The sequence below is a fragment of the Acanthochromis polyacanthus genome, chromosome 8, assembly GCF_021347895.1.
Source record: "Acanthochromis polyacanthus isolate Apoly-LR-REF ecotype Palm Island chromosome 8, KAUST_Apoly_ChrSc, whole genome shotgun sequence".
Classification (NCBI taxonomy): Eukaryota; Metazoa; Chordata; class Actinopteri; family Pomacentridae; genus Acanthochromis; species Acanthochromis polyacanthus.
In genome coordinates this window covers 29,624,836-29,652,078 of record NC_067120.1, presented here as the reverse complement: position 1 = coordinate 29,652,078, position 27,243 = coordinate 29,624,836, and the positions used below count along the sequence as shown (strand labels likewise).

Here is a 27,243-nt window from a genome sequence, read left to right as displayed (position 1 = left end):
TGCAACCAGGAATTGATGAAAAATGGCTAAATGCATGCAGTGATATTTAGCACTGATATTGAAATGTATATAGACAGCTAAACATTTATCAGTTCATAATAAATGAGCCAGAAGTATTAAATGTTGAGTCAGCATTGCACTCTAATTTTACAATGTCAAAATCACAGTCATCATGGTAATAAACTTATTTTATGTGTTGCTCTTCAAGCACAAATATATAAACTTGAGTATTTTTTCTATGAACTTTTTAGTAGCAACATTTTCCTGGATGCGGATTTTGTTAGGTTGTCCTTCTGTGTATTGCAGAAGGACAACTATGAGGGACTTTGGCTTTGAGTCTCCTCTTTTTCCACGTAATTATTCAAAAATAGTTTTAAGTTTGATGATAGATGTGGGTTTTGCAAGTTCATGATCATAATGCAATTTAAGTCTAAGTGTGTGTGCATTTGTATGTGAGTGATTTTTCCATATGCTTTGTTTGGGTATAGAAGTAATTTCTTGTTTTTTCTGTCATAAAACAATTTATTTAAAAAAACAAGGTATAAAATTTAATATGTAACACACAGAGAGAGACGAAACAGTGGTTTCTGCACAGGATCAAAATGCTACAAAATATATTACGAATACGGCAAAAAACGAGAGAAATGATGGGTTTTGTTGCGAAATCCTCCTCCCTCCTCCTTCAGCCTCGCCTCCGCATCCACAGCTGATGATGACCAACGTTTTAGCTGCCAACGCTACGGAACTTAGCACGCAGCTAGCGGTGTAGTAACGTCGTTAAAATGTGTACGCGGTGTTGGCAGTGAATGTGTTGTTTTGTGCTCCCAGGCAAAGGCGCACTGTGGAATACAGACAGGACACACAGATGTGCTCCTATGCTTCACCAGGGACCCAGTGCCGCGCTTAGGTCGCCGCTACTCACGTTAGCTAACTTGTGTAGTCTGACAGCAGAATCAGAGGAGTGTCCGGGTAGCAGCTAGCAGGTTAGCCACTACACAGCGGAGCTAGCTAGTTAGCTCTCTGTTTTGTTAACTACTTTGGTGTGGCTCGACTGCGTTTGAATGCTGTTGTTTCAAGTGGTAGCAACGTAAGTATGCCTTTGGGTTAAAACCGAGCCATTATAGTTTAACAGCAAGATAGTAAAAAGAAGTTTGTGAAACTTGGTTTTTCATTTGTAACTGATAACGGTACAGTGCTTGCTTTGTGGGTGGCTAGCTTGCTAGCCAGCTAACTGAAACGCTCTTGTTTGTCAACAGTATTAAAATGTGTGATCCTTTAGCAGCTTTATGATGATCCTTTTGTTGATACGCTGTGACTTAAACAGCACAGCTTTCGATTTAAACAGCTAGACCTCGTTTAGTATCTACTGTGCTTGAGAGATCAGCTTCTTTGTAGTTATTCCTCAGTTTATTTCTGAAATCTTTGTATCTGACGAGGTTTTGTCATTTCAGTAATTTTAAATATTTGCTGTTGACAGAATAGGATTAAATGTTACTTTTTAACTTACAGCTCAGGCAGGCTTAACTTAGAGGGAAAGTTTCACAGTTTCTCTTCTGTTTGTGTTGTTTTCACAGCTATGTGAGTCCTGGATGAGAGCTTTGGGCTGTCTATGATGTTCAGAGCTTTCCTTGTTAGGTCACCTGACCCCTCCTAGTCCACTTAACCAATCATCTATTCCAACACCCAAACAAATCTCTGCTTAGCAACAATATGATCATTTTCACCGACCCCACCCAGCCCAAAGGGACAAGAAACCCCCAAAAACAAGCTCTCCAAATGATATGATAGTAGCCGCCTGGATCACTTTTTGTGCCTGCAGGAGCCTTGCACGGGTTCTGCTCTTCCTATCCTCCTCAAACTCCCTTCCTCCATTCTGGGAGACTGTTGCCAGTGTGGTTTCCGGCACTGGAAGCATGGGTAACAGCTGTGTGTGCCGAGAAGACAGTGACTTGGAGGACCATCACCATGGGTCATCAAGAGCGACTCGAGGACAAGCTAGGCGAGTGGATCATGGTACAGGCGTAGGCGTTGACACTGTAGAGGCTCGAAGCAGTCGGCCAAGGGACCCAGTCAGGCCACCACGCCGAGGGCGAGGACCCCATGAACCTAGACGGAAGAAGCAGAATGTGGATGGCCTGGTGCTGGACACACTGGCTGTCATCAGGACACTTGTTGACAAGTAAGCCTAGTAACACAATTAATAATTTAATGATGAAAATGGAAGGAAGAGCCAGAGTGGTTTGCACAGTTTTAAAATGAATATCCTGATCATTTAATAGTGTTTTCTTTAGGGAGTTTCGCCACTACCTCTCTATACTTTGCTTTTGTGAATTACTATGAACCTGTCTGGTTAGTAATGCCAATTCATATGTCATTTTGTGCTGCCCCTTTCATTGTCTTAGTTTGCTTCTAATATTCATTTTCATATCACCGTGTCACTGATGTTTCTACTGCAGATGAGCATCAATGAGGTGAAAGTTATTTTTGTGTTTTTGTGACGCATAACTGTAATTTATTCAGATTAATGTCTCCGCTGTGGATCAATTGATGTAATTAATGTAGTTTCATGGCAACATAAGACTGTAAATATTCTGACAAACTTCCTGATCGAAAGATTCTAATGAATCTTCAGTAGTGTTGTGACAATGAAAAGGCATCATTGGTCATTACTCAGCTATAAATTAAGGCTGATATTCAGATGCAAGTTCCTCATGGAAAAAGATATCTTGCTTAAAACAAATGGTAACAAGTGTTCCAAGAAGCAGCTGCAGGTGTTAAGTTTTTTTTACTTGTGGCTTCAAAGAAGTAGAACTTGTAAAGGAGGACTTTGTGGCAGTGAGGTTCCTTTGAGTTCTGCGTTTCCTTTCTTGATGCGGTGATGACTTGCTGCAATGATTTAGCAAGATTTGTGCTGCCTGTGTAGATGCAGAGGCAATTTCTTCATCTGCCTCCTCTTCCAAAGAGCGATTTCTTTGAAGAACGACCACATGTTTTCCTGTTGGTGTTCATTTTCAGCAGCCATAACATTTGCTCTGCTCACTGCCCAACATACTCTGAAAACAGCCGACAGCAGCATCAATCTACAGGGACAAGGCACTAAATGACACAATAGAAAGAGCTGTATTTACTGATGTCTGTCACAGACACATAGCTATTTGATAAATATGCCATCACAGACAGAAATCAAGTTCAACACAACACCTGTTGTCCTCCAGTCTACAGATTTCCATTGCATCTTTGCAACATCGGAGTTATCCAATGGGAACTTGGCTGTGCAATATAGCAGCCAAAATGCCTGTCTAAAATAACAAATGAACTACAGTCATCCTAAACACTTGCTCATTAAAGTACTCATGCCATTTCATACTGCAGATTACATGTGCTTCCTCCACCAGCTCAGAGTGGATGCAAACCTCTAAGAAACATTTATGACCTTGACTTTATATTTGCTAAAGCAGGCAATGAAGACTTCAAACTTTAGAATGTCCTCAGGTATTTCCAGTTCCGTTATCCTCCTTATATTTCCTCTCTTTGCAGTAAGAGAGGTCAAACTTTATTGATCCCTCACTGGGCGAGTTCATAAGTTACATTTCATTTCCCCTTTAAGTATCAGTAAACAAAAATGCTAAAACAGAAGCAATAAGGTCTCATACATGGGCAGTATGTCTGATCCTAGTTGTGAGAGATGCAGTCTAGTAGTACCTTAATCTTAAAGAAAAATGAAACTGAATGTGCTTTTCTTTCCACAAACTTGGCCACTAGAGTATCTCTCATTTCTTGGCATAGTGTGAGTCATATTCCTGGAGTTAGCCCATTAAAAAGTGAAAGGCCCATGTGTCCATGTCCACCATCCCCAGAAGATTGAGTTACTGCTAATGGTGGATAATCAGAAAAGAGAAGGTTAAAGACTTTTTTATTGTATCATCTTTATTTAATCATCATTTTAGCCCATCAGTGCCTTTGTCATAGCTCTATGCAATATATTCCAGTTCAGCTTTAGCTCCTTTCTATGCTCTTCTTTCACATTACCCTGTTGCTTTTAATCACTAATGCTTAGTCTTTTATTTTGAAAATGTATGTTTAAATGTCCTGGTTCGTGGGTAGAAGAAACAGGCCAGTTTGCAAATCTCTAAACCTGTTAGATTATGCCTGTTGTTCTGTTGCACTCCTTGTTTTATTTACAATTTTTTTTACCCAGCTCCACTGACATTCATTCTAGCAGCATTTTGCACACCACTCAACTGTAATCTACCTTTATAGCCTGATGAATGCTTGGATAAAACAGGCTGACAAGTTGACCCACCACTGTAAATTTGTTACAGTGTTTAAAGGTTCAGTATTTGCGGCAGTTGAAAAATGAGTGATTGTGAAAGTTAGAAACCGCAGGTTTTAAGTTTAGCATTACCAAAGATGTGTGACTTTACTTGTGTGTTTAAGGTTCATAGTCTTGTGTATTTTGGTCTTGTGACTACCATCCAGCATTCTCATGTTTGTCTTGCTAGTTTGAAACCTTCAGAAAACATCTCAAAGTAAAATGTAATATCATACAACAAGCTCCTGCCAGAGAGATCTTGATATAATGGATTAATAATTGTTGATTGCTCAGTTGATCAGCATGTGTCAAGTTAAAACATCAGTATCTGGATATTATATTGTAAATTTTATATTTTAAAAGACAACCACATTTTACTGTACCTTTTAAATCATGCATGTGCTTTTCCAGCAATGTAGCCACAGTTTGACATATTAATGAAAGGAGATTCGGTAACAGTATGGCTTAGCTGTGTTGGGAAATCCAAGAATTAAGCTGTCTGATTATATAGTGGTCTGAAAGTAAGCAGCTCTGGGCGTGGGACGGGCCATGATGAGCAACAGTAATTGCAGCACTATCAGCAGCATCCACTGAAGCAAATCCATTACAACTATACACTTGCCTTAACCTCTCCACAGGATAACATTACTGTCCATATCCATTACTGTAACCACAGAAACATACAAACGCGAATCATTTGTTTATATTATTCCAGATGCAGTCGGGTCATAAATTCGCCTGCTTGTCGAATGCTTTTACTGAGAACCATTACCATCATTTGTGCAAAATATAGATGAAAATGATGTGAGAAATGCTCCTATACCAGGTTGTCATTCAATTCTGTGCAAACTCTGCTTTGTTTTTTAGTGACCAAGAGCCCCCTTACTCCATGATCACTTTGCACGAGATGGCAGAGACGGGTAAGGATAAAACAAAAACACACACTGAGCAAGTCAGATGCCAAATAAAACCACACTTTTGGAAGACAACATTCTTCAAAAATCTTGTACAGGATACACACAGCTTGTGACTTACAGTGAGAGTCATGCTTTAAAGTGATAAGATCATTTTAGGAAATGGGGAAAGCAATTACCAATTTGCTCTTTTCAGAAACTGTGGTTTGATAAGTTGGCAGAAACATTTCTTGGTTGGTTAAGCTGGTTAATATTAAAGCCAAATTAAAGTTGGGCTGTAGCTTTATTGTTAAGGAAGTTTCACTAATTATCGAGGGGATTCATTGTTTTTTACTGACTAGTGAGGAGTTCCAGGAATTTAATGCGTTTCTTCCCCCTCAGGCTGAACTTGAGTTGTTTCTGAGAAGTGCTTAGGAAGTGATATCACAGTAGAATTATAAGCAGCATAGTTGCAGTCTTCTCCCTCAGTGACTGCTTTTCCAGTTTGAGATATTTCTCCAGTCTGAACTCACTGCCGATAGTCGCATGCTCTTTTGAGATTTACCCTTTACTCTGGGTATTAACATACAATTTGTATCTAGATATAGATACCTGAATCATGTGCCTTTAAATTTCCACCTGGTATCAAAATGCCTTCTTGTTATCTCAATCATACCTGTACTTTGATCTGATCTCATCACACAAAATGCTTTGATAGAGATGACTAACACTGACATGCTCCTACCTGTAGCTTTTGTTGGGCTTGCTCGAGTTTGCATAAACGGGCAGAGCTAAGTAACAGATTTTATTTACACCTGACTGATATTGATCACAGTATGAGCTCATCCCTTTCCAAAGATTTGTAGATCCAATCACTTTATGATCCCAGTTTGTCCACATCTGTGCCTTGCATTATCATGTATTTTGCGTTATCCAGATACGTTATCACGATATCGATGAAATGTGTATGCATATATTTGCATTTTTGAAAGATTTCTTCTACAAAAGGAGATCTATCAAGAAAGTTTTGACTATGTGAAGACCATGGGTAGGTTTGGGAGGTTGAAAAAAAGGCCATTTATGTTAAACTGGCAAACACTCAACTGAACAGAGCAGACAAGCTGCAACCCCACCTGTCTGCTGTTTACAATCCTGCTGTAATATTGTTGCTTTAGCATTTCAACACTTACTGGCCCAGCCTGGGGGGGCATTACATCACACGGACAAGGGACATGTCACGACTTACACCGCAGGAATCTTCTGTTGGCTGTTGCATTATTAGCCTGATCTTGTGATTTTTGTCTTAACAGAATTTTAATATTCTTCCACTGCATATTTCGCAAGTTTCTGCACCAAGTTAATGAAATAGCAGAGTTTCTGTATTGTTAGTTTGACAGTAACTGACAGGTCTGATTCTTATTCAGTCTGCTGGAGCTTCAGCTGATGTTTGTGTATGTTTTAGGTTTGTTGTTCATGTGCTTTCTGTTGCATATGGTGACTGATGCTCCCATGCCGTGCGTGCGAGAGCATTTCTGTGGATGTGTATGTGTGAGGCTTTGAATTCTTGTGCTTGGGCCTTGTGTCATGCACATATGGTGTTTGATGCTCACAAGGCGCGGTGTTGTGTGGCTTGACAGCAGCCAAGTTGGGTATTAGCTTGCAGTTACTGAGCCCTGAAGGCAGCCAAGCAGCAAGTCAGTCCGGCAGCCTGTCACTTTCTGTTTGACATGTGCTACAATGTTAGATTATTCATAAGCCAGTTGGTTTTCATAAGTGATAGTGTCAGCGAGCATTTCGTTTTGAGACACCTAATGGACAGGAAATGCATGTTTTACTAATTATTCTGCATCTGATACTCATAAAGTTATCTGGTTTCATTTTCACAGACATGCAAGTTTTGTGTTTTTGCATTATGAAAGAATATTCAAACACAGGGGAGTCAAAGTGGAGGATGAACATTAATTAGATGAATATATGTTAAGAAAATGTTTGCCAAAATCTGTTGTTGACACAAAAAGATCTTTCTACGTTTTACACAGGAGGAAACAGACCTTTTAAAGAAACTTCGGGATAAAACATTATTTATTATTAAGAGAGCAAGTAGCTAAAATGTAGTCTTGTCTTACCCAGCTAGGCTCAGTTGTCTTCGGTATGGTTTAAGTAATAGTATTGTATGATTGGTCACATGAATTTAGTCGAGTCTTAATTTAAACTTCTCCTCTCTTCCTCTTCTCTTAGATGATGGTTGGCTGGAGGTCGTCCAGTCTTTAATACGAGTGATTCCACTGGACGATCCACTTGGCCCTGCGGTGATCACCCTTCTACTAGATGAGTGTCCTCTTCCCACCAAGGTATTAGTCTGACTCTTATGTACTATTTGCATGGGATTAGTATTACCTGGAGATCTCTGGTGATTTGTGAATTACCCCCCTGCATTGGTGTTTCTTGCAGTGCATTCACACGGGATAAACAAACTATAATTTACTTGAATTTACTGACGTTACGGCCCGGATATGATGTCAAATCCGTGCACGTCGCAACATCCGCTGTTGTCACATTCATGTGCAAAGTGGCCGGCTGCTACATGCAAAAAAACAGATACTGGTTGCACGAATAAACATTAAAAACATTAAAAGCCTATGTTACAACAACGCTATTGTTAGGGTCTCATTAGGTTTTGGCACAAAAACCACTTCGTTAGATTTATGGAAGGCTTGTGGTTCGGGTTAAAATGATCACTTTTACCGTGGTATGTAGTTGGCATGGCAACAGTAAATTTGCCATTTCTGGTCCATGTGCCTGTTTGTGTATGGGCCTACTCCTGCATTTGCTCCGAAAATGCTGTCAGTAATTTCCACCGCAGCCTCCATAATTAAACCGGGAAAGAGGTAGAAAAAGGCATGCAATAAAACAAAAAAACAACAAAAATAGCCCCCAATCGCTGAGATGCAGATTCGCACGGGACTAGTTTTATCACAGGACGTCGGTGTCTGGCGAAATATAGTAGGTAATTTGCTGTGAAATTATTACTGTACAAATTACCGACATGATGCATTCAACACTGACATCCTCCGCAATTATTACAAATCACCATTGGTCCCGAGGTAATGCTAATCCCGTGCAAATAGGGCTTTAATGTAGAAAAAAACAGATGTAGTCTCAAACAGACCCCTTCTAGTTGTGACTGCAGCTCTAACTAACTTACTAACTAATTCATATTAAACTAGCTGCCAGACATTATTAGACCACTCCTCCACAATTCAACATGCAGACCTGTGGCAATGGAGTAATACAAACAACAGTTTAGAGCTGCAGATGGAAACGTGTTGATATTGTGAGCACTTTTCACACATGCCACTTACAGCCAAAAAGTATTGCAATATTTTAAGGTCTTGCATTCATCACATCAATCTGTTGAAAAGAAGTAAATTACTAACAAACACAAAATATAAATGTGTGCATATATACGTGTAAAGAAGTATGATTGTAGTGCGTTGGACTTCATTAAAAAAACATTTGCTACAACTTTCCTTTTACTGTTCATTTTGATCTCTGCTTTCCACCCACTCTCTCACCACTTTTTCCTCTGCTTTGAGCAAATAAAATCTGGTTAGGACCCCCTGCTTCTCTGACAAAAGTAACTTGAGGACAAACCATGACACTCTGAACTCTGGACATCTCCCAGTATTCGGCACAAAAAAGTGCTAGATCTCGAAAAAAAAAGAAAGCCCCAGATATATACAAACAACAGAAAAAACAGTCAGCCTTCACCTCTCGCATGCAGTTAAATTTTTCTTTGTATCCTTTTCTGTCAGAATAATGTCTGAATTTGCAAATGTTTGACTGGCAATGCTGAACTCCAGGTGTTCATCCTCCGTGTCTTTTGGATTGTTTAATAGAAATTGTGTGTAGATGTGACCCTCACTGGACTAACTGGTCCATATTCTCTCTGCAGGATGCTCTCCAGAAACTCTCTGACATGCTGAGTCTGAGTTCGGCTGTTGCGCGACAGGACGCTCTAAACCCTGCTAAACACAGAAACACTACCGCTGTTTTGGGATGCCTGGCAGAGAAACTGGCTGGTAGAGTCCACATTTGCATACTCGATTTGATTTTTAATCTGCAAGCTGGCTGGCTCTGTGGTTCTTCCATTAGCTTTGCCTTGCTCGCCATGGACCTCTAGATGTTCGAGTGTGTTACAAGTGACTAATTACAAGAAAGTAATGTGTCTGTCTTAGTCAGCTAGCTTAGACTTTAAACTAACCTTGACAGAATTTCTAACCCTGTATTAAAGTGCTTGGAATTTAGAGGCAAGTTTACTCTTGTTATAACTTAACTGGAGTAGGACATGAAGCCAGATGTGCACTTAGGTCAGAGTAGACCAGCTGAGCGTAGTCTTTCAATAGTCAGAAAAAACACTCCAACTTAAACACTCTGTTTAATATACTTGTCCTCATGGCATAAAAGAGACCAAGTGGAAGCAGATAGAAGGCGTCTACTGACATTTCCATAACAGTAAATTAATGCTGTCAGGGAACAGGCAGTCAGAGTTTCTACTGTTATTGATGATGAGTCATTTTCTTCCATAGAGATTCATGTATTTGAGAAGTAACTTTTTTCATTTATCTCTTTTTCTTTTTTCTGTGTTCATTTTTGTTCTGTAGGGCCGGCCAGCATTGGATTGTTGAGCCCTGGAACCCTTGAGTACCTCCTAGAGAGCCTGGTGAGCAAACATTAACACCTGGTATTCAAGTGTGACGTACATCACACTGTTGCACAATAAAACCTAGGATTTGCTGATGCGTTGTGGTTCCTTAACTGATGAGATGACATCTGTGGTTGTCTTCCTGTTGGTGAATGACAAGATTGGGTTGATTCTGTGTGTTAGGGCAGTGTTAATGCCTCAGTATACTTCAAATGAATGCATGCTGGGTAATTATGCTAGAGAGCCAGGCTGTGGATTTTCCAAATGGCTCCTAAATCCTTGGCAAGATGACATCCAACGAAGACAGTGCTATAATTATAAAGAAGAAAACACTCTGCTAATTCTGCTGTTACTGTTTATTAGATAAGAGTCTCACTGTCTTCCGATTCACTTTGCTGTGCTTTGTCCGCGCTATAACAAAGTCAGTTCTGCATCTGCAGTGTTTCAAACTGATCCAGCAAAAACAACAAAATATACTCAGCATTTGTTTATACCAAAAATTAAGAAAACACTGTTCCAAGTGACTAAGGTTTGTGGGAAGGTATTCTTCACCTACTTTATTATTGCAAAAAGCCTCTTTGAAGTGTGACTTTAATATGATTTTTGCCATGTTTTTCACAATGATGGTTACAATGGAAATGTAGACAAGAAATGTGAGGAGAGACAATATGCAGTAAAGGATGTTATTATGTGGTATCACAGTTTTGGTATCAATTTTAATGAGAAAAAATGGGTTTAGATAAATGTTCTTAGTACAGATTACAGGAGGTCTTCGACTTGGGTTGGAATTTCCATTCTTACGGATTGACATAAGTTGATTTTCGCCATAAGTCGGAACTCCGTTGAAAATGTGAACAAAGCCTTTATGTGCATCACAATATTGATCAGTTCTTTGGAAAATCATAAATACCAATGACTTTGATGCATGTTTGAATCATTTTTACAAGAAGATAACAGAACATGCCATGTTTAGTTATCTCACCTCTGAGTGTGTGTGTGTGTGTGTGTGTGTGTGTGTGTGTGTGTGTGTGTGTGTGTGTGTGTGTGTGTGTGTGTGTGTGTGTGTGTGTGTGTGTGTGTGTGTGTGTGTGTGTGTGTGTGTGTGTGTGTGTGTGTGTGTGTGTGTGTGTGTGTGTGTGTGTGTGTGTGTGTGTGTGTGTGTGTGTGTGTGTGTGTGTGTGTGTGTGTGTGGCAAGAGAGCGCTGGGAACGGCAGCTAATTCTGGAGCTAACTTAAAGGATTTTTGTATTCATTTTGGCCTGTGTGAAAGTTCAATAAATTACCATAGAGCTGGATAAAATCTCACTCATTTATCACAGAGGGTCGCTACAATATGTTGCACTTTTTTTTTTTTTACAACTTGACTAATGTTCATCTGTGTTTCGCCCTGTTCTGACCGTTTTATTATATCTAATCTCACTTCTATGGAGATGGCTTTCCTTTTCTTCGAAGCACTGCCATTTGTAGAGTCTGACTTATGCTTGGGAGCCATAATGAAGGGCAAAAAGTTAGTGAATGTAGCACAATCCAAGGTGGCGTACAAGCGGCAAATGTAAACAAAGCCATCTTATAGCACCGCGTGACGACATATTTGTCCGCTCCATTCCGCTCACCTATTAGTTCCACATAACCAGTTCCAATGTAACAACGAAACGCCCTAGGTCGTGGATGTCTTTAACCGAAGACCCCTTGTATTATGGAAAGTTGACCATGATACCATAGGATGAGGTTCTCACTCAGTCTCAGTTATACAAAACCACATGTTATTGTACATTTATGTGAAAGAGATTTTTTTCTGTTTTTGTCAAATTAATCAAATAGAAGAAGTCCACAGCTTTAACAGCATTTAATTTCTTTTTTTTCTGTCACTCTTCCTCCAGAGCTCTGAGGCCCACCCCACTGTCATGCTGTTTGCTCTCATCGCTCTGGAGAAGTTCTCCCAGACCAGTAAGTTCACTCACAGCATCTTAAAGTCACTTTGATATTAACATGCATAATTACGCCGTTGCAAACGAGACTAAAAGTGACCTTATTAAAACAACGAGCAGAGATGCGAGAGAGTTTCCTGTTTCCATAGCAACAGGCCTGTCTGGTGTCACCGCTTTCACCTTCTTCTACTTTCCTTATCTTGTTTTGTTAAAATATTATGCCATGATGTGAATACAAAGAGTGCTGTTCTTCGATAATGTCCCTTGTTTATTCCCAAACCAGCATACTAATTGTTGACTCATTGCAAAAGCAAAGCTGTGGTCCTGAAGCATGTTAATACTCTCTGCTCTAGGTTTTACAAGGCTTTTTTTAGTCACCAACAGCGAATTGCCTCAGCTGGCTCAGTCACATTGTTACAACCTTTTTTACACTATTTTAAAATTATTTTGAGAGAACTTTACAGGTGTTATGTTTATTTTAGTCTCACGGTGCAGTGATGGAACTGATATGCTCCCATTTCTGTTGCTTCATTTAATCTCTCCAACTTTCTGTACAGGCCACATCATGACTCTTGGTTTAGTTGCACTTTCTATGTTGGAACTTAATGTGTATTGTTTTCTTCATGCCAAAATACCAGCAGTCTACATCTCTGTACTTTGCTTGAACAGCTCCCTTGCAAATGCAGACAGCACTGAAGCTGCCATTGCTCTGCTAACATGCTACTAATGCTACTCCTACTGTGTAGACACACATTACAGTAATGTCTCATGTTTCTTGAACTTATTTTTTTATGTTTGTGTTTCCTGCTCTCAGGTGAGAACAAACTGACGGTGTCTGAGTCTTCTATCAGCAATCGACTCGCTGTCCTCGAGTCGTGGGCAGAGCATCCTGACTACCTGAAGAGACAGGTTGGATTTTGCTCACAGTGGAGCCTTGACAACCTGTGTGAGTAGCCTAATGCTTTAATGTTTGTGTGGAATCACATTTTATAGAGCCACGTGTTTGAGTCTGTGATTAATGAACTGTGATATTCTACTCCTGTTGTCCTCTGTCCAGTTCTAAAAGAGGGTCGGCAGTTCACTTATGAGAAAGTCAACCTCACCAACATCAATGCCATGCTCAACAGCAACGATGTCAGCGAGTACCTTAAGATCTCCCCTACTGGACTAGAGGTTAGTCTGTGTGTGTCTGTATGTAGGGAAATTCACAACATTTCCAACATCATGGTTTAATAACAGGTACTAAAAAGACTGGAGTGTTTATTCCTTCTTGTTGCTCTTGTCTTCAGGCACGCTGCGATGCTTCGTCCTTTGAGAGCGTGCGCTGTACTTTCTGTGTGGATTCAGGCGTTTGGTACTATGAGGTGACGGTCATTACATCGGGAGTGATGCAAATCGGATGGGCCACCAAGGACAGCAAGTTCCTAAACCATGTACTCGTCCTCAGTGTTTTTACTGTTCAACCTTGAAGCAATTTCCCTTCTGGGATCAATAAAGTTTTCAGATTTTGCATTCTTTCGTGGTTGGACTGCAGTCACGTAATGAAGTATTTCTGTATGTGTGCATTTCAGGAGGGGTATGGAATAGGAGATGATGAATACTCATGTGCGTACGATGGCTGCAGGCAGCTCATCTGGTACAACGCTCGCAGTAAACCTCACTCTCATCCCTGCTGGAAGGAGGGTACGAACAACTTGCCTATAGACAGTTATAATTTAAGACGACTGTTTTGTGCATTTTTTAAATCATGCTCTTTGAAGAAATTTTCGAATCTTTGTCAGTGTAAGCGGTGGAAGAGAAGGTGCTTTAAATGCGGGGCTCATTTGTTTGGGAACTGCTTTATTGTTTTTAGTCTCTCAGGGTTGCTTTATGATTTTAGCACCCACACTCTGTCACTGCCAGCATTCAGGCTCTGACTAGCCTCCCACATGGAGGATAATGTAATAACAACATGCCAAGCTTTTATTCTGCTGTGTGTGTGTGCGTGTGTGCATATGTGTCCCGTTTAGGAGATGCCATCGGCTTCCTGTTGGACCTCAGCAAGAAGCAGATGATCTTTTATCTGAACGGGCATCAGCTGCCGCCAGAGAAACAGGTTTTCTCGTCAGCCACGTAAGCTCTCTCACACACACAGGCACTTACTCAATTTCTGTCACTTTCTCTGTGTTTTTTTTTTGTTTGTTTGTTTTGTGGCTCTGGTTTCCTTTAATAACTTCAGGCCTCTTCTCTTTCTGTCCTTCCTTCTGTCTCTCCATCTTTTTAAAAATTAAAAAACTTCCCTGTTTTTCTCCGTATCTTTATGCCAGGTCTGGTTTCTTTGCGGCAGCCAGCTTCATGTCCTACCAGCAGTGTGAGTTTAACTTTGGGGCCAAGCCTTTCCGTCACCCACCCTCTGTCAAGTTCAGCACCTTCAACGACTTCGCTTCACTGCTGCCCAGTGAAAAAATCATTCTACCGAGGTAAGAGGAAAAAACAAAATGGGTAGTCACCTTGAAAGTGCTGTTTTTTTAAATAGTGGTGCCTGAAATAGACAATACTGTAAGAGCTTGACAAAGCAGTATGCAAATTGTTGTTTACCCAACTGTCCTCTGACTAGTGAATCATTTGTTTGCACACAGTGTCCAACGTGTAGGTATTGCAAGATACAAACATGACTCGGCATCTGGGGCTATTCCAGTGTACATAGAACGCTTTTATCACGCATTAATTTGTTGACTGCATTTAACTACATTTTTTAATGTGTTGTTATTGTCATGGCTGGTCAACGGATGTCTTTAGGGTCAGTTAGATGTAGTGATATGAACAGAGCAATATCTGTACAGGATAGATGACAAACTTGTCATTATTATAGCCTGATTTTTTTTCACTACACATCAGACCTTTTTGAAGTTAGTCACAATACTCTCAGACTGGAAAACCAAAAGTAAAAGAACCTATTAATGTTGCTCATTACAGCTGTGTTTCGACATAATATTAAAAAGATGTTGGATTTCGCAGGCGCGCTTATTGTTTTCAGCCATTAACTGACTAATAAAAAAAAAGAAGGTTGAACATGGTTTTTGCTTGATCGACATTTAGTGCTTTATTTTTAGTGGACAATTAGAGCAAGCAATGAGTGTGCTGATGCAATAAAAATTGATGCAGCTAAAAAACACCATTTGCAGCATCACATATCGACCAGCTATCCCACAGCAATGGGCATTAGCTGTATGTTGAGCTCAGCCTCAATTAGTGGTTTGGTAACAGAACAACTGTGTCTTCTAGATTCATAAATGTGATGGTGAATTGCTGCTGAAAGGAAAGTTATTGCCTGACATGAATCACATGCATCCTGTAGTTGGGTGAATGCTAAAGATGCCGTGCCCTTTAAAACAGGATCTTTACTCAGTGAACTTGCTAGAATGTTGTTCATTCAAAGGCGTGTCACTTGCATTCTTTATTTTTTACTGTTTTAGCATCAAGATCTAAATTGAATGCAATCCTAAAAAAAGCTCTGTGTGAGTGGATCTTAAGAAGTTAAGTTCTGAAATGCTTTAATTGGTGCTATAAAAGCTGATTTACTTTATTAAAACTGTGTATTTGTATATATTGAGGCACTTTTGCATGCTGTAATCATTCATTCTGCTCGTACTGTCCATTAAGAGATGCTTTCCTACTGCTTCCATTTCTGCAGTCTTTCTTTCTCTTCTCCAGTAAGAGGCATTAGTAGTCTCTAATAAACGTCAAGTGAGTATCTACCAAAGTAACTGTCCTCTTCGTTAAAAAAAATAACATCTTTTTGTTACTATCTGTCTACAGCTGCTCTGCACAGAAACAGAGGGGAAATTTGGCGCTAAACCATGTAAACTTGAAAGATTTCTGTTTAACTAAATTAACGCAGACCGATGACCCGATTCTTCACTGGAATTTAATCAGTTAGGAATCTTTTACCAGCCAGTATGAAGAGAAAGAAGGATTACAGGAAAACATTGTTACTGTGTATTAGCATTGTTTTCAGACAAACTTGAAAAAGCTTATGCACATATTACAAAAATGTACGTCCATAGTCTTGGGTGTGATCGAAGTGCACATGTATGTGTATGTAGAAACCCTGTTTATCTGAATTTGTGTGTGTTTTCCAGACACCGGCGTCTGGCCTTACTGAAGCAGGTTAGCATCCGAGACAACTGCTGCACGCTGTGTTGTGACGTCATGGCGGACACAGAGCTACGGCCTTGTGGACATGGGTATGTGTGCATGTGGTAAACGATAGTCCAAGAACTCTTACAGCAGCTGATCTCTGTAAATAAATATCTTTAGTTGGGATTTTCTGTGAATGGACGGTAACATTTCCCTGTTTTCCCCCCATCTTCTTCCAGTGGTATGTGTATGGAGTGTGCCTTACAGTTAGAGACGTGCCCATTGTGTCGCCAAGACATCCAGACCCGCGTCAGACTCATTGCACATGTCTCCTGACACACTTCCTTCCCTTCCTCCAATAACGAGAGACACACAAGCCCCACAGCCTCCTCCTCTGATCCCCTCTCCGCCAACGGGGCCGCGAGGACGTTGCCACAATGTTGTGACGATGCCAGAGCTGTGAGTTCTGGTCGAAGGAGGCGACGATGGAGGGCTGGCGAGAAGAAAGAGAGGAGATGAGAGGAGCGGGGGAATTATACCACAGCTGGATCGCCGGGAGCTTTCCCTCATTTACCTACATCTCCTCTTTTATATCCTTCTGACAAGTCACTGCAGAAGCTGGGCCAAGTATCGTCAACTTTCTACAAACCGTGCGTTTTTCATGAGCAGACGTGAGGAGCACAGACAATTTCATCAGATTACAGACAGAACCAACTTCTCATCTGCAAACCCCTGTATAATGTAATCAAAAAGCGTCCTTTCAGATAAGAGGATCCCACTTCGCTTTCAGTCCAGAGGCTACTACTATTTAATCCCATCACCATCATCATGTACACGTCTGCAGATCTGACAGGGCCAAGAAGGAGAAAACAACACAACCTGTAGTACAGTATTAAACCCAAGGTACAGATAAATTTGAGATGTATCTCACTTTCTTGTTTTTGGCTGCACATATACGAATTATGTCTTCAAAGTAGCATTTTCATTCTTGTTTCCAACATTTATGCTTTGCTGTCTGATTGACCCACCCACTTCTAGGGTTTGTCATTGAAAAACTACATTGTCGGGTAAAATATCAGATTTTACTCTTGGTGTCAGAAAACTTAAAAATTCTGTGAGTTCAGTTTTCTGATTCAGTTTATAAAACTGTTCAAAATCAATCAGCTGTCACACAAGAAGGAAAGTTAAGGACATAGCTCATAACTAATGTTATATAGCCAGTAAAAAAAAAAAAAAAAAACCACACTCCAGTCTGTATTAGAACTAAAGGATTCTCAGCGTGGCTCACCCTGCTGTTTTTTGTGCTTCGTTGTCTTTGCTCAGATGTTTCTGCGGTCTCCTTCATGTTTGAAGCAACCACAAAACACAGGCATTGAAAGTTACAGGAATTTATTGTATAGACAACACCAAATGTTTTTTCCCCTCAACTATAAATTCATATTTTGGAGAACCAATGACCACCATTATCTTTTGAATTTGTCTGGTATTTCTTGATCAATGCTAACAATCTGGCAACATTTTCTGATGTCGCTCCACCAATTGAGGGGCCACATAAGTAACTATGTCTTAATTGCTGTTTGTGATTGCAAACAAGTTTCGATCCACAAGATGTGATTAAATTATGTATTGTAAATGAGAGTGAACACTGATACTGCCTGGAAAGTACAACAGGTTTTGTTGATTTTGACAGTGTTTTATGAACTGCGCAGTAAATTGTTTGAAGCAATTGTGAAATGTTCAAGTGAATTGTTGTTCCTGAATCAGTTTTCATTGGGTCATTCTTATGACAGTGTGATTTTTGATATGATTTGGCAGTGAAATACTTGACTTAAATTAGCAAAAACACTACCCACAGCACAGTGACATGACCTCATGTGTGGGCTTTTAGCACAGAAGTTGTATTTATGTTTCACTTGCTACAAATCATAGCAGTCTTTGTGGGATTTCTTGCATACATAATTGATCTAAAAGTTTGTCCAAAGTGTATTTTTTTCCAGTTGATGGGGCCAGACTGAGTAGAACGTGGTTTCCCTCTTTGCCATCTGTACAACATGACACATGCTCTCATTTTGCTATTCCTCCATCTTCCTGCCTCTGTCTTCTACCTGGTGTTTTCTGTCTGTCTCTCTCTGTCCATCCTTTACTTGAAGCATCTCTGGGTTGATTGAATGACATTTGTGTTGTGGAAACAGGTGACGAATTTGACGTACGAGAGGTTGTGATTAAAGAAATATTCTGTTTGTATAATTTTAGAAATTCAGTAGCATTACAAATTATAACACTGAATAATTTATGAATAATTTATCTTGGTCAAATTGTTTATTAAAGAGCTCCTACTCCACCAAATTGCATGAACAGAATCGATAAAATCATTCAGACTATACTCGGATGGTTTCCGATGAGAACATGCATCTTTCAGTATGACAAAAGGCTGGTTTGGTCAGTGTTTATCGTGTATTTCCTGGAGCACCTTATACTTGGAGGTGAGAGACAAGTTATCTCTGTGATTGGGGATAAAGTTCAGGACTGATTAAATTGTGAGTTGTATTTAAAACCTCTATAAAGGAAGTTTGCCCCAGAGTTCCCAAAGATGTGATTTATTGAAGAATCGTTGTTTCCTGGATTGTGATATTTGTAATAAACGTATGTACATGTGATGATTTTGCACGACTGGCTGGTGCTTTTCCACACAGCAAAACCGCTAAACCTAAAACTGTTAATCCTCTAGGTCTCACAGACAGACAGGATGACAGTTTGAACCATTGCCCCGTAAGCAAATGATATAGCTCTATTAACACAGACATTTATTCCTCAAATCAATCAATCTTAACTGAGGCAGATACATAACTGTTTGAGAAAGATTTGGTAAAAATTATGCTTTTAAATGAATCTCAAAGCGGACTTTGTAAGCTCCTAGATGTAGGTTTAAATGAAATTGTTTTCCGGTAGTTTTATTTGTGCATACTTAAGCCCTGGATTTCATACCTGTGCAAAATTTTGATTTACAGTCAATATATTTTTGACGAATGGTTTTTTGTGGCTTAAAAAGACATGCCAAAAGACAGTAAGGTGTCATGTTTGAGATGTAACTGATGCATTTTAACTGTTTTATTCAACTATATTTTTTTTATTAAAAACATGTCATGCCAAATATAAATTATACCTTTTTGTTGTAACCAGTCGCAACACCTGAAAATGGAACTCCTCCACCAGCCTTCAGTTCCTTCTGCAGATACAACAGGACTTTTGGGCCACTCCAGAATGATGATGTTGCTTTGTTTTCTCCATTTCTTACCACTTTGGCTGTGTTTTTCAGATCATTGTCCTGTTGGAAGATCCAGTGCTGCCCAAAGCTAAGTTTCTCTGCAGACCGACTGATGTTTTCTCCAGAATATTAATGTAGTCCTCTTGTGATGATATTTACTATGACCTGACATTTGTTTGGTACTAGAATTTTTCATGTTCATCAGGATGACCTTAGTGATGATACTGGGATTCTTCTTGACATTTTGAACTAGCATTCCTTCCAATGTAAGGGTCCTTTTGCAACTTGTTACCAGCCCTTTGAGAATTTTCACTGGAACTCTTACACTTTTTGATTAGCTTTGCATTGTGAACATTGATATTTGAAAACACTTGCATATGCCTTTATAACTTTTTCTCTCTATAATGGACCCTCATAGCGAGCTCACAAGACCTTTGGTTTTAGTCATGACTTGCAATTGATTAGTGACTAGAGAACTAATGCATCAGCTCTTGCTAATTTATACAGTAATTAAATGTTTCTGGACATTTTAGAAGTGGTATAGAAGCTGCATTTAGTCAAAATGGGCTGCAATTTCAATGGATAGAAATAATTTTTGACTAAGATTTTTAATGAAAATGTTTTTGTTTGTTTTTTTTCACAAAAAGAAAACGATAGTTAAAATGCATTATGATCATCTGCTAACACAACGTCTTATTGTCTGTTATCACTTGATTTTGTCATTTCCAGCCAGAAGGAACCCGTTTGCCAAAGATAGGTTCACCATAAATTGACCAGAATTTGCATAAATAATTTTGGGCTTAAATGTAACGCCACCAATGACGTATACACACACACATTATATATATATATATATATATATATATATATATATATATATATATGTATATATATGGCATGCCGTTTAGGAAATTATATATATAATGAAACTCAATATATATATATATAATGAAACTCGATATATATATATAATGAAAGTCGATATATATATAATGAAACTTGATATATATATAATGAAAGTCGATATATATATATAATGAAACTTGATATATATATAATGAAAGTCGATATATATATATATATATATAATGAAACTTGATATATATATAATGAAAGTCGATATATATATATATATATATATAATGAAACTTGAGATATATATATATGGAATGAAAGTCGGAATATAGAATGTTCAGATTTTCATTCCATATATTCAAAGTTTCATTCCATATTATCAGACTTTTTCCTACTGAGCCCTGGAAGGACATGGCAAACAAAAACAGGAACCTTGTTGGACATTTGCTCTTCAGATGAGCTCTTCTGTGATTATCTATCTGTCTTCATGGTTGTCACAGGGAACGGCGACTACATTTGAGAAAACAGGTAATTTTTAGAGATGTTTTGATTCTGAACACTGAACGTGTTAGCATTAGCTTAGCTACTTAGCTTCGACTACATTTGCATCCCTACATAGCTTAAAGGTTAAACACATGCACCATATGTTGATGATAATGATAATATCTATGTTTATCTTTATAGCTGGTCTTAAGGCTAATTACGAGGCAGAGGTCAGCTGCTGCCTGGACACATCCATGATCACGCCACTGGTGGGACACAATTGTACTGGATTTCAGCTGAAGGCTGCTGTTCGGTCCAAACTGAGACATTTTTATTGTGACATACCCTCCACTGTTGTTAGCTTTTGATTCAAATTTTTTGAGATGTGGAAATCACTATTTCATGTTTCTAGTTAAATACCCTACTTTTATGATATATCACTACAGCATGCACTTTTTATATTTTCCATCAATTTCACCCAAAAGTTGAATAACTATTTGTGAGCAGTGTATGTAGACACATAATAGAAGCACATTTCAATAATATATCTGCTGCAGTAGTGCAGTTTATCTACCTAGATTGGTGTAACAGTAAAAAAACAATATATGCTACTGATGTTTCTGACTAAAATCTGCTTGAAAAGCACAACTGCTTATCTGTCAAAATGTGTGTAACAAAAGTGTGCACTGAACACTGAATAAAGTCTCTGTAGATTATAGACAAAAAATCTCTCATCACAAATTTCTGTTTATTCACCCAAAGTGCATGGGTAAAATACAAAACAGGTGAAGTACTAAAAAAGATTTATTTTCTAGAAAAGCCAATAGTCAACAATGCAGTTTAATTCTGGGACAGTTGCTCCAGCACCAACACCATGCGTCCCATCAGTGCAACCAAGGTTTTCATTCGTCTTCTGGATGTTCTGGAGCATGGCAGAGGTCACGTCTTGGTGTCTTCCGATCTGTTCCAAGAACCGTTCCTCTGACCTCTCCAGATACTGCAGAGGATCCACAGCAGCTTCCTGGTTCCCTTTTCCTGCATAAAAGCACCAAAAAGTACTAGTTGTCAGTAATTATTTTCTATTTTCATAAACACAGTTAACTTAAAGTAAATGTTCTATTTTGTGATTTTAGGATGGGTCAAAAGATAACATACTGATCATGTTGATGTCTGCATAGTCTAAACAGATCTTACTTGATTTGGTCTGTAGAGAGGAGGACAGCGTGGAGGAGCTGCAGGACGGAACCAGTAAGCTGCAGACTAGTGCTCCTGGTAACTGGACCTCATCATCCAAGGCCGACAACTAAATAAAATGAACAAGACATGCTGTTGATAGCATCTGTAATACAAATGATTTTATCCATTAACTGATTTATTGCTTTGTCCATACAATGTTAGAAAGTGTTACAAATAATACCTGTAATAATTTCCAACAGTGATAAATGCCTTGTTTTATTTTACAACAAAAACACCAAAAGCATCTGTGTATAAGAAATCAGTGCATTGGATTTCCACATCTGCAAAGCTAGAAAATCACACATCAGAATTTTACCTTGAAATTATGAAAATAGCTGCAGACTACCAGTACTCTTTACTTCATTGTGTTAATTTGATCATTTGAATCAGTTTTTTAGACTTGTATTACTGATACGAAACATAATCAACACATAAATTAAAATGTGTTCGCAAAGAGTTCACTGGTTCTTCAAGGAAAATTTCAATGATAACCATATAGTTCAGTAATATGATTAATGGGTCATTGTGTAACAGCGTGGGAGGTTCTGAATACAGGTCTTGGACTGAAATATTGCTGCTGCTTTCCTCCGGTTTTATAAGGAGTTGTTTCGTAGCTTGTTAGCTTACCAGCGGCTAACTGGCTGGCAAACAATAGTTCAACGCCAACCTCTAATCAGTGATCCGGTGTCCAGACCGCGTTAGCTGGCGGAACGTTCATAATACTGATGTGGGACTGTTGTAGCTAGCGTATTCATAGTAGGATAACAGCAGGATGTTGGAGAAATAAAACTTACCATTATCAGGATCGCTGGTCTGCATGGCAGACTCTTAGCGCATCGCACTGCTTGAATGTCTGTGTATTTCAGGCCGATTTCAAAATAAAACTCAATAAAATTCTCGTCCGGGTGAGTGTCCTTCATTGTCGCTTCGCCATACGGACATGTCCCTTCCGGGGCTCGGTAGGAAAAAAAGATTTGATATATATATAATGAAAGTTGATATATATATATAATGAAAGTCGATATATATATATATAATGAAACTTGATATATATATAATGAAAGTTGATATATATATAATGAAAGTCGATATATATATATAATGAAAGTTGATATATATATATAATGAAAGTCGATATATATATATAATGAAAGTGGATATATATATATAATGAAAGTTGATATATATATAATGAAAGTCGATATATATATCAACTTTCATTATATATCAAGTTTCATTATATATATATCAAGTTTCATTATATATATATATCGACTTTCATTATATATATATCAAGTTTCATTATATATATATCGACTTTCATTATATATATATCAAGTTTCATTATATATATATCAAATTTCATTATATATATATCGACTTTCATTATATATATATCAAGTTTCATTATATATATATCGGCTTTCATTATATATATAATTTCCTAAACGGCATGCCATACGGCATGCCATATATATATATATATATGTATATATATATATATATATATATATATGTCATTGAACGCCACCGTTCCATCCCAGGTAGGAACTAACGTGCGTAGAATTTGTCCTACCGGACGGGATTTGCTAGTGCACGTAGATTCACCGTTTCCCTGGCAACACCATTACGTTCGCTGATTACCATTCAACGATTTAGGCAACATGGACGTCCAGGAACGAAGTAGGTAAATTAAATTGATTTAAATGGCACTGGCGGAGTTTATGAAATATGTAAATTAGCACTTTAAATTTGGAAAAATGCGAAATATAGATGAGAGTTAAGTTAACCAACGTTAAACGTTTGCTAACGTTAGCAAACCTTGACTTAGCCGCGACAGCTAATCAACTAATTTTACTGTTGAGTGACGTCCAAGCCCAGTCCCGTCTCACAGGCAGCGTCCTGATTTCTTAAAAAATACATTGTTTGTTGGAGTTAGCATTTTCTAAGTATATTTTTTTATCCAACGGGAAACGTTACCAAAACACTGACATGCACTAGCTCCTCAATCTCCAGGTATCCGTAGCTGTGCAGAAAACATCGTGGACATGACTGATATGGACGAAGAAGACCTCTCCATTTCCAGGTGAGTTGTTCACTGATTTTTGAGCCCTTTGGGAAACCCAGAGTCTGTCCGAGAGCGAACCTTTTTACTGCAGGGCCAGCCTTCATAAACAAATCGCAGGATGTAACTGGGGTGTTTCGGATTTCCTAATGCTGTCGCAGCAACTAGAGCTGTGTTAACATCATCTGAGAACAAGTGTTTCGTTAAAAGCTAAGACCGGATAATTCAATGTTCTAGCTATGTGATCATGAAAGCCCTCTCTGTGGCAGTCCGTAATATGTTATATAATGTCCTGAGATTTGAAGTGTCAGATATAATATAATCACCAGCTATTTTGATAATCAGTTGTGAGTTTGAGAAATCAAAAAGAAATCCAAATTCTGTGGTTCCAGCTTTTAAATGTGAATATTTTCTGGAGGAAACTGAATATTTTTGGGACAGATAGGGGAGCACACCACCACTTGATTGGCGTCCTTTTTGACATGTGGTAATCAGATCCCTCAGGCATCAAATTTATAGGATAAAGGTCAATTCCTAGACACATGTATCACTGATACTGAATCACAGTGATTCATTAAAACAAAATCAACTCTGTGTTTTGATCACAAGGACCTTTTTCAACCCATTGCAGACAGTTTAACCCTTTGATGCACAACATGGGTCAAGAGATACCCATTTTCCAATGAATGTATCATTTTTGACCCATGTTATGCATTAAAGGGTTAAATAAAGCAAGGCACTGATCAACATTTTCTGGCAATTTATAGATCAGTAAACTAATCTGATAATTGAGAAAATAAATGGCAGGTTAATTGACAAGGAAAATAGTCATAAGTTGCAGCCCTGCTGTGCTACAACAGCCTTCTTACTCCTCCAGATTTGAATTCTAAAGCTTAAGAAAACAGAATTAGCATAGAGCAGCTATACTCTAGTGATACTACATATTTCTTTTGGTGTAAAACATGTACTGTACTGCTGCGCTTACAGAGCAGGTGCTGTGTTAGCCTTATTTCAGGACTCATACAGTTATTGATGCTTTCTCTGTTGTTTTTCTCCCTCCAGTTACTCTGCTACAGACACAGCTTTTGATGGTGTTATTGGCTGTATAGAGGACATCATCATGGGTAGGACTGAGGACAAATTCAGTATTCTTTTTAGCTGCTTTACCTCACCAAACTTTTTTTTAATTATAGAGTCTCACTCTTGCTGTTTGTTAGAGAAAAATAAAAAAAGTGATTGTTTTATGTGACAGGACATAACTTCCTGGTCTTTGTGTTTGGAAAATGAACAAATCTGGCCACTGAATATGAGAATAGTGTCTTTTCTGCTGAAAATGAAATGACCTCTAGGATATTATAAAAAAAAAAATGCTGGGATTTGGCCTCTTACAGTGCTTCAACCAGAATATGCAGATTTGTGAGGCAAATAATAGCAACATTTGCAGTCCTAAGATATATTTCACAGCAAAAATGTGTGGCATGGAAAAGTTCTAAAAACAAAACAAAATAGGCCAGTATGCCAGCTGAATGCAGAGAAACCTTCTTGTGTTTCACCAATTAACTGTGAAGCTATAGGCTGTTCTACATGTCTGCTTGGTATCTTTTAGAGGAAGACTTTCAGCAGCTTCAGCACAGCTTCATGGATAAATACTACCTGGAGTTTGATGATTCTGATGAAAACAAGCTCAGCTACACACCCATCTTCAATGAATATGTGAGTTTCTGGGCATTTCACCGTGGTCCATTGCAACATTTATAATAGTAGTGAGGTAGTTCACCTACAATAGTATCAAATTTTTACTAAATGTGGCTTTTGTGTAGGTTGACCAGCTGGAGAAATACTTGGAACAGCAGCTGACGGAGAGGATCCCCGACTTCAACATGGACACCTTCATAGAGCTGCTCATGTGAGATGTGACAACAAAACACCAACTGCTTTATATTTAATTTAATTTAATGAGTGATGCAAAATGGTGTAGTTGAAAGAGATGACATAACTTTCACCTTCTTTTTTAATATTTGGTCCACCTGTTGCTCACAAGAAATATTCTTCCACGGACCACATGGTGGCACACAAGTACAATGAAAATGTGATGAGATTCACCGTGTGTCCTCCATCTGTGTGCAGGCAGCGCAAAGAGGAGGTCTCGGGTGACATCTTTGACATGTTGCTGACGTTCACCGACTTCATGGCCTTCAAGGAGATGTTTGTGGAATACAGAGCTGTAAGTTGTCTGTGAGAACATCTTAAAAACAGGACTTTTTTTCATGGTGGTTTGTAACAGGCACAGTGACAGTTGCTGCTGTATTTCATATAACTAGTCTCTGTGGGCTAATTTCTGAATTACTGTACACTTACTGTGATTTCAAGCTCGTATCAATCTTGGCTGAATTCGTTGAGTTAAATGATGGCTCAAAAACAGTCGATTAGTTCTTCTATTTTTTTAAATGATGGCTTTAGCACAGATGTATTTGAGCCCAGTTTCTGCTGTGTATATGTGTGTGCAGATAGGTAGCAAATCAAATGTTCAGAAAGTTAGATATGAACATGACGTGTGTGCGTTTGTGTTTCTAGACCAAGGAGGGCCGAGGTCTGGACCTGAGTGAGGGGCTGGTGGTCACAGCTCTGAACCCTGCAGACTCCAAGAACACCAACTGCACTAAATGACAGTGACGTTCACACACTGACAAATCAAACACTTGAAATGCCTCTTTCTACATATGTGTAAGCAAAGTTTTGTCCATCATTTGGCCTTCAGAAAAGTGTTAACTTTAGGATACACCCAGATATTACTCTGGGATTTATGCGGCAGATCGGCTTTAAAAGCCTCTCTGTAGCTATGAAGTGAAATCAGAAGTTTCATATTTTCTGCTCACCAGCCCTTCAATTGCATATGCCTACTTGAAATATTCACATTTCTTTAATTGAAATTTGCAGGGGGAGAGATTGCTAATCTTGATTTTACAATCATCCTCCTATTCAGTTGTAGTTCTTTTAGGATTCTGTGTTATTGTTTCTGTCTGGTACAAGATTAATGTTTGTGTTTTTAAAGTTACTGCTGGTTACTGCATTAGCTATGATTGAATGTTTTGAATCTTCTCTCTTCGCCTGGTATTTTTTCATATGACGATAATTTAGTAGAACTAGTACATGTTTTATGAAGACTTAAAATATTTGGCCAGTTTGTAAACTCGTCAGATTGAGTTTGTAATAGTGATTGTGTGTGTTTGTGCAGTTAGTTTTCAGTATGATGTCCAAGTGTTTTCTACATGTTTCAATATGATAGTTTTCATTCTGAAAGTATATTTATGTCCCTGGGGAACTGTCACATTTGTTTGTTTAAAAAAAGATATTTTCAAATAAACAGGTACAAAAGCGTTAT

General features: G+C 38.6%; 2 protein-coding genes across 5 annotated transcripts; both read left to right on the top strand.

Annotated features, from left to right (window-relative positions):
- Positions 1-676: 676 nt before the first annotated feature.
- Positions 677-18,614, top strand: rspry1 (ring finger and SPRY domain containing 1). Of its 2 annotated transcripts, none has more exons than XM_022219532.2 (15): positions 677-983; positions 1,575-2,179; positions 5,180-5,232; positions 7,444-7,556; positions 9,161-9,287; positions 9,870-9,928; positions 11,791-11,857; positions 12,653-12,784; positions 12,896-13,011; positions 13,128-13,271; positions 13,410-13,521; positions 13,848-13,950; positions 14,145-14,297; positions 15,960-16,064; positions 16,197-18,614. In XM_022219532.2, the coding sequence occupies exons 2-15, from the start codon at positions 1,782-1,784 to the stop codon at positions 16,291-16,293; spliced, it is 1,779 nt and encodes a 592-aa protein (XP_022075224.1). In that variant the 5' UTR covers positions 677-983; positions 1,575-1,781; the 3' UTR covers positions 16,294-18,614. The 2 variants fall into 2 exon arrangements, with proteins under 2 accessions (XP_022075224.1, XP_022075223.1); XM_022219531.2 differs by having other exon boundaries at positions 677-1,087.
- A 4,729-nt stretch (positions 18,615-23,343) lies between these two features.
- arl2bp (ADP-ribosylation factor-like 2 binding protein) lies at positions 23,344-27,242 on the top strand. 3 transcript variants are annotated; one of them, XM_022219535.2, is made up of 7 exons: positions 23,344-23,479; positions 23,813-23,882; positions 24,924-24,985; positions 25,468-25,574; positions 25,682-25,767; positions 25,989-26,085; positions 26,436-27,242. In XM_022219535.2, exons 1-7 carry the CDS (start codon positions 23,461-23,463, stop codon positions 26,526-26,528), a joined length of 534 nt encoding a protein of 177 aa, XP_022075227.1. In that variant the 5' UTR covers positions 23,344-23,460; the 3' UTR covers positions 26,529-27,242. The 3 variants fall into 3 exon arrangements, with proteins under 3 accessions (XP_022075227.1, XP_022075228.1, XP_022075226.1); XM_022219536.2 differs by having other exon boundaries at positions 23,356-23,483; XM_022219534.2 differs by having other exon boundaries at positions 23,380-23,479; positions 23,798-23,882.
- Position 27,243: the final 1 nt, after the last annotated feature.

Excerpts from the sequence above, each read along its gene's own strand:
- rspry1 (XM_022219532.2), top strand. The coding sequence starts at position 1,782 with ATGATAGTAGCCGCCTGGATCACTTTTTGTGCCTGCAGGAGCCTTGCA. Across the intron at positions 11,858-12,652 it reads GGAGAAGTTCTCCCAGACCA|GTGAGAACAAACTGACGGTG; the intron begins GTAAGTTCACTC and ends TCCTGCTCTCAG. Across the intron at positions 13,951-14,144 it reads CAGGTTTTCTCGTCAGCCAC|GTCTGGTTTCTTTGCGGCAG; the intron begins GTAAGCTCTCTC and ends TCTTTATGCCAG.
- arl2bp (XM_022219534.2), top strand. Across the intron at positions 25,768-25,988 it reads ACCTTCATAGAGCTGCTCAT|GCAGCGCAAAGAGGAGGTCT; the intron begins GTGAGATGTGAC and ends ATCTGTGTGCAG. Across the intron at positions 26,086-26,435 it reads TGTTTGTGGAATACAGAGCT|ACCAAGGAGGGCCGAGGTCT; the intron begins GTAAGTTGTCTG and ends TTGTGTTTCTAG.